Source organism: Vespa velutina, chromosome 13 (assembly GCF_912470025.1).
Source record: "Vespa velutina chromosome 13, iVesVel2.1, whole genome shotgun sequence".
Lineage (NCBI taxonomy): Eukaryota > Metazoa > Arthropoda > Insecta > Hymenoptera > Vespidae > Vespa > Vespa velutina.
The window spans coordinates 4,425,945-4,433,444 of record NC_062200.1 but is presented as its reverse complement, the minus strand read 5'-3'; the positions used below and the strand labels follow the sequence as shown (position 1 = coordinate 4,433,444).

Below are 7,500 nucleotides of genomic sequence, written 5' to 3'. Positions count from 1 at the left end.
ATTCAAAAGAAAAAAAAAAAAAAAAAAAGAAAAAAAAAGAAAAGAAAAAAAAAAGGAAAAAAAAAGAGAGAAAGAAAGGAAGAGAAAAAAAGAAAAAAACAAAAGACAAGGAAAGAATAGAAAAAAAAGGAAGAGAGAGAGAGAGAGAGAGGGTGAGAGGGGGGTGTAATATCCTGAAATCATCGAGTGTTCGTCCCTTCATCACTCTTTTGACAACTCGATAATCGACTTCCGAACGTGTGTCGCGAGATGAAGAAAACGATTCGATTCGTTTCGATTCAATTCGATTCGAGCCGACCTGACTCGACACGACACGACACGACGACTCGACAAAACTCGACTCGACTTGAATCGAATCGAATCGACCCGCGTGCTGCTTTCGAGATGAGAATGAGTCATATACCGTGCTCGACGGCGCATTTTAATACATCAAACTTTTCAATTTTGGCGCGGTCCATATCGGCCCCGTAAGAGCTTCGTGGATCGGAATGATGTCTCTGATATATCGCTTACGTGCTCCCCCGTCCCGTTACGCGTTCATCAACGTAGAGAATCGATCTAGCTTTGTAAAGTATACGAGAATAATAAAAGAGAGAGACAGAAACAGAGAGAGAGAGAGAGAGAGAGAGAGAGAGAGAGAGAGAGAGAGAGAGAGAGAGAGAGAGTACGTAGAGTAAGAGAGTATTCTACTACTCCTAACTTCGTCTCCACCTCCATATACCTATACACCCACTCATGTGTGTATTCATGTGTAATAGAAGGAAAGAGGTGGAATGAGAATGAAAGAGAGAGAGAGAGAGAGAGAGAGAGAGAGAGAGAGGGGAGAGAATATAGGAGGTGGAGGTGGTGGAGGAGTGCGCGAAAACACAATCAAGGCCGTACGGCAAAAACACTAATTTAAACGGAACGAAGGAAATATGTAGTCACATCCGGTGTATCAGGATGAATGGCGCTCGGTTACTACAATTCACGATTTACTGTTTCGCGACTTTTTTCTCTGCCGGCGCGTCGGCGAGCTTCCTTCCTCTCCTCTCGTCGCATGAGTTTAGAGAGAAAGAGAAGGAGAGAGAGAGAGAGAGAGAGAGAGAGAGAAAGAGGGACCGAATGGAACAGGAGTAAAGAGTAGGTGGACGAGGACGATCCGGGAGGCAAAGCCGTTATTGCCAAAAAGGATAATGCGAGGGAAGATTAAATTTTTTTCGGTCCGCCCTTTCGTGCTCTACCCCAACGACCGCGTGCGATCTACACCGAAGCGTTACTTCTCTCTCTCTCTCTCTCTCTCACTCTTTATGTATACATACACTTTCAGCATGAATACAATCTTTCCCTTTCTACCTTTTTCTATTTATTTTTCGTCGCGAGTGGACACTGATTTCGGAACTCGATCTATCTGTTTCTTTTTCCCTTTTTCTTTCCTTTTTTTTCGTCCTTTCTTCCCTTTTCCTCCTTTTTCTTTTTTCTGTCTCTTTCTCTTTCTCTCTCTCTCTCTCTCTCTCTCTCTTTTTCTTTTGCCATTTCCATTTCTTGCCTTTCCTTCATTAATTTCTTCTTTTCTTTTCTTTCTTTTCATTTTCCTTTCATTTTCTTTTCTCTTTTAAAATACGATCTTCGATACATCGAATACTCTACTTGCAACAAACGGGGAAAATTTCTTCTTCGATATAATTGAATCTTAAAAATTGAAATCTAGAAAAAATAGAATCAACATGATCGTCATTATACGTATATAGAAAATTATTACAATAATCATTTCATGATGGATAACTAAATATGTAGTAATAAAATATTACTTATATGTATGAAACGTTGAAACTAAGTATCTAATTCGACTAGTACCTAATCAAATAGAAAATACATCGAATAATTTATGAACTTGATCTATATTATATGTATATCTATCTGGCATTAGAGACTGACATATGAATGTTATTTCACTATCTATAGATATCCTCGATGCTGATTTGCATAATGTTAATTATACGTTTCGTCGTTGTAAAAAGAAAAAAAAGAAAAAAAAAGAGAGAGAGAGAAAAAAAGGAAAAGAAGGAAAAAAAAAAAATAAAAAGAAACATCTACAATTATAGTCAATATGAAAATGTCTTCATCATTAGAGGAAAAAATATAGAGAAAAAGATATTACGTTGAAACTTTTTTCTTTAATTCTGCATAATGTCATATAATTTTGAAATCACCTATTCTCATATATGTATGTACACACACACACACACACATACAAAATATATTATTATTATTATTTTTTTTTAAATTAATTGTTAGCTCATATCGGAGGATTAATATTCGCTAAACATAAATTATAATTAGCATAGTACGTAGTCATACTAGTATTAATTATATTACAAGATTCAAATAATAATAATAATAATATTAATAATAATAATAATAATAATATTAATAATAATAATAATAATAATAATATTAATAATAATAATAATAATAATAATAATTCGTTCTTGTTTTAATCCTTTTTTGTATAAATACGACCAATTTATCGAGAATCAGTTATTAGTTAATAAGGATTTAATACAGATCTACATATATATATAAAAAAAAAAAAAAAAAGAAAACAAAAAAAAAACAAAAAAATAAAAAAGGAAAGATGGAAAAAGACAAAAAAAAAAGACCATAAACTTCGATCATCGAATCAATAATATATAATTCGAAAGAAACGTCGAACGGATAATCTGTCTATTCGACTAACGAGAATCAAAAGTATAGTGCCCTTTGCATCGTACCGTTTCGGATGGCATCATATCGGACTCGTAGTTCGGAATTTCGAAGCCTATACCTGAAATTAGCTTTGCCCGCATCAATTAGGCATTTTAATCGGAAAGGCCTCGCGAATGCGCGCGGGCGCTTGCTAGCGCTCTCTCATTGGTACCGCGAATAGTTGCGATATACTAGAGAATACGCGCATTACGATACGCGAACAGGCATGCACAGAGAATTGGAACGTGGTTGCGTTAACATAATGGAATTCTGCGGAATGTTATACCCATTATATATGCCGGATTGAATCACGATACTCGACGAACGAGCAGGAGAGTTCTAAGTACGATAGAAAAATAATACAAGTATATATATATATATATATATATATATATATATATATATATTCATTCATTTTTTTTCTTTCTTTCTTTTTATCCATTTATCCGTCTCCTTTCGTTTCCTTTTTCTTTCTTTCTTTCTTAGATATTACAAATTCGTAAGAAAGGTTATAATGTAAGTAAAAAAAAAATTTGATGATATATCTAATATCGAACGAGTTTCGATCGATCGATCATAACACGAATCACATCGCATTTTAACTATCGCGTTATCTCAACGTAATGTTAGATCTAAGATCATTAAAAAGAGAAAGAGAGAGAGAGAGAGAGAGAGAGAGAGAGAAAAAAGAGAGCGAGAGCGAGAAAGAGAGAGACGTGGACTAATCGTCCGACGTGACACACACTGATTATTACAACGAACGAGGACGTACAATTTTTATGGTAATGATGACGTAACGCACCCCGTGCATCCGATGTAAAACTTCTTGTTGAAACAAAACGATATTGACCACTTGTTACGCCCACGAGCACCACGTGTTCCAAGCGTATAGTATTATATATATATATATATATCCCTTATATATATATATATACACATATATATACATATATGTATATACGTGTATGTATACACGTATGTATTCTATACATCGTAGAATGATAAAATAAAAGCCAAAGTAAACGCTTATATAATAAGAAATATATTCTCTTTCGAATTATACGAAAGAGATATGGTGAGTTCTTTTACGTAATCGATCGTCGTTCGTCTTTATTCTACAAAGAAGAAGAAGAAGAAGAAGAAGAAAAAAAAAAGAGGAAGAAAAGGAAGAAGAAGGAAAGAAAAGAAGATAAAAAGAAGAAGAAAGAAGAAAAAATGAAATTAAAAGGAAAAAAAAAAAAGAAAAAAAAAAAAAGAAAAAAAAAAAGAAAGAGATAAATAAATACTTTGTTACGTTTTATAGTCTCTACTAGAAAAATACTGTTTACTAATAAATCTGTGAGGGAGAGAGAAAGAGAGAGAGAGAGAGAGAGAGAGAGAGAGAGAGAGTGGGAGGGGGGGGGGGAAGGAAGAGATTAAATAACAAAAAAAGAGGGCGGGGGAAGAAAAAAAAAAAATAAAATAAAAAAGAAACATGATGGATGGTATGCAAATCATATTCTTCTTATCGTCGAACAGTAGTAGTACACTCGTTGAAAAATAATAATCGATCGATGGATTTCTCTGGCTCGTTTCCTCGGGAAACGTCAGATATCTCTCGACGAGTCGATAAATCGAAGCGAGACATAGAATGCGTTTTAATAACTTTGGCTGTTAACGCCGATAAATAATGTGGGAGTCATCGTCATGCCGATGTAATTAACGAGAACAACCGATATGTAGATATATATCATATATATATATATATATACACATACACATATATACATACAAACACACACAACATATATATATATATATGTATATATACATATATATATATATGATATATACATACATTTATAGGTATTATCTACTATCGTCGAGTGGATACGAAAGTACGTGGTGCACGCGCGCGCGTGCTTGAGCGAATGAACGAACGCAGTCAATATTTGTCATCCGTTTTATAACAAAAAGAACGTTACAAAACGACCGGATGCTCCGACCAAATATTGACTATGCTCATTGACGTTCATTGATACTCTCAATTAGTGCACACCACCGAAGCAGATCGCCGGTTAATTGGACCCTCCTCCTCCTCCTCCTCCTCCATCACCTCCTCCTCCCTCTCGGCCACCCTCACGCGTTCGAAAGTCCGCGCCTCGCCTACGTTCGCGACGCGTTTCTCTCCACCTTCGACTCTTTTCGTTTCCTTTATAACGCGACAGACAAAAGTTTCGACAAGGGTAAAATTGGACGAGGCATTAAAGGGTTCCAATTACGCGGTCTCGTCGAAGTCATACATATGTATATATATATATATATATATATATATACACTTCTCTTTTTTTACTTTTCTTCTTTTTCTTTTTATAACTTTTTCTTTTTTCTTACTAACTTTTGATCGATAAATCGATAGATCTAACGAACGAACGAACGAACGAAAGAACGAACGAACGAACGAACGAACGAACAGACGAACGTAACGTAATGACCGAAAAGAAAATGAAGATGAATAACAGATAGAAACTCACCCTTTCCTCCTCGCGAATCATCTCTGCGATGCCAGGCTTGATCTCGAGGTCGTCGCCAGGCTGATTGACCTGTACCTGCTGCAAATGCTGCTGCTGTTGCTGTTGAGCGACTAGCTGTTGCCCGTGGGTGGCGGCTAGGTGGTTGACGGACGGGTGCGGTCCGGAAGTCACGTGGCCGGGCACGTGGTGAGCGGGCATGGGGTGCGAGCTCGGTTGTCCTTGCGGCGGCGGCGGTGGGGGTGGTGGTAGAGGCAAGGAGACCGGTAATTCTTGAAGGTTGATCTGCGGCGTCACAGAAACGCTCGGCGTACTTGGCGAGCCGAGAGAACGCGGGGTCGAGCTGTTCGGTATAAGAGCGTGAACTTCGGGAATGACCATGCTTGTTGGACCGCTTGGCTCTTGATCATCGATCATACTACCCGTTCCGCCTGTTGTGCTACCGGCTGAGCCCGTGTGATCGGGACTATTGCCGTTCGGCGATCTTTCGCCAGATATTCGACGTCGTTTTTTCCTATGAAGTGCGGCCGCATTCGTAGCCTCCTCTACGAGGCTTGGCCTTGACGTTAATTCTTGTTCGCTGTTTACATCCGCAAGGCCACGTATTTTTAAACTTTCGGCAACCTTCAACAATGGACCGATCTGTTCCTGTGACACGTTGATCTCGCCCTTGTACATGAATTCTACGGCCGCCTTCAACTCTGGCCACTTTATGTCCTTCATTATGACGATTGGATGCTGGCACGGATTATCAAAGAATAATGCCTGGAAATACGGGCTACATGCCGAAAGTACCATCTTGTGCGCTTTCACGCTATGCCCGTCACAGGCGAGTGTTACGTCGACGAAGCTTTCGCTCTGCAACAGCTGATCGAACACGTTCGTTAAATTCGTCTGATAATTGTTCCATCTTAGACAGAATTGCTGGGGTGACCCAGCACCACTTTGCTGCGTCATTTTCGACTAAATAATGATATTTCGATTCCACGTTCTTTCTTCCTTCCTTCCTTCCTCCTCCTCTTCTTCTTCTTCCTCTTCACCTTGTCCTCCTCCTCCTCCTTCTCCTCTTCTTCTTCCTCCTCTTCTTCTTCTTCCTCCTCCACCTCCTTCTTCCCCTCCACTTCTCCTCCTCCTCCTCTTCTTCTTCGTCTTCTCTCCTCTTCTTCTTCCCCTCGTTTCCAACGTCCTCCAAAAATCCTAACAAAGCCGTCACGATCAGCGAGCCCGCATCTGCAACACGTACCACCGTATACGGAGAAGCAACGATGACGACGATGACGAGGATTCGACTATCTCTATTGAGGGGTGAGACGCGCGCGCGCGCGCGCTGCCCGGTTATTCGCGCGTCTCGTGCCGGCCAACAACGGACGGCCTCGTGTCGGACACGCGTGCCTCTCTATCTCTCTCTCTCTCACTCTCTCTCTCTCTCTCTCCCTCTCTCTCTTTCTCTCTATCACTTTATCTCTCTGTCTCTTTCTCTTTCAATCTCTCCCTTTTCCTCCCTCTTTCTCTCTCTCACTCACTTCAACGGAGGACTCTGTAATCTTGGTCCCCCAGAGACAAATCTTGCCCGAACATCGTTTTGTCTTCGTTTGACAACCCCCCCCCCACCCTTCTTTCCACACTCGACAAATCGTATCTCAACAGTTCTCTGATTTAGCCTATAACACGTAGCCTACACAACTCTCTTGTCCTTGTCCTTCAAAATTCTCATATACGTTTTCTCGGGTTCATTCTCTCTCATCGATCTATTTTCATATCTCTCTCTTTCTCTCGTTCATTCACCAAATCAACACCCACCACAAAGAGAACACGCACCACCGGCGAGAATTAAATAGCGCGAGAACTATGTTTCGGAGATGAGGCAGGAGTTAGGATGGGTGGGTGGGTGGGGGGGGAGGCGATTCGTGTGAGGGAGACGGTCAAGAGAAAAAGGCGCGAGATTTGCGAACACGCGGTTTCGTACCGGCGTGATAATATTCCGCGCGTTAATACGTTCGCGCTTATAGATCTTATATGCAGGCTTAACGCAAAATTAATAACAACAACAACGACGACGACAACGGCGACGGCGACGACGACGACGACGACGACGACGACGCGTTTTTTTTATTTTTCTTTAAATCGAAAGTGCGCGCGTAAATAACGTGCTTGCTTGTAAACGTGCGTCCGTGCGTATGCGTTTTTGTTTCGTGTATGCGCGCGAGCACACCGCAAGAAGAACCGCGGTCGACCGCGTGAAAAGAAAACTGCTTAAGAACGG

General features: G+C 40.1%; 1 protein-coding gene across 2 annotated transcripts in view; it reads right to left on the bottom strand.

Annotated features, from left to right (window-relative positions):
• Positions 1-7,500, bottom strand: part of LOC124953853 (protein bric-a-brac 1-like) — a 353,991-nt gene that overhangs the window by 242,558 nt on the left and 103,933 nt on the right. The window contains exon 4 of one of the 2 annotated variants that reach the window (XM_047505850.1): positions 5,241-6,467. In XM_047505850.1, the coding sequence (XP_047361806.1) occupies positions 5,241-6,194 (954 nt within the window). In that variant the 5' untranslated portion in view covers positions 6,195-6,467. Of the gene's footprint in view, positions 1-5,240 lie in introns of both variants that reach the window. The other variant, XM_047505849.1, reaches the window with a different exon arrangement.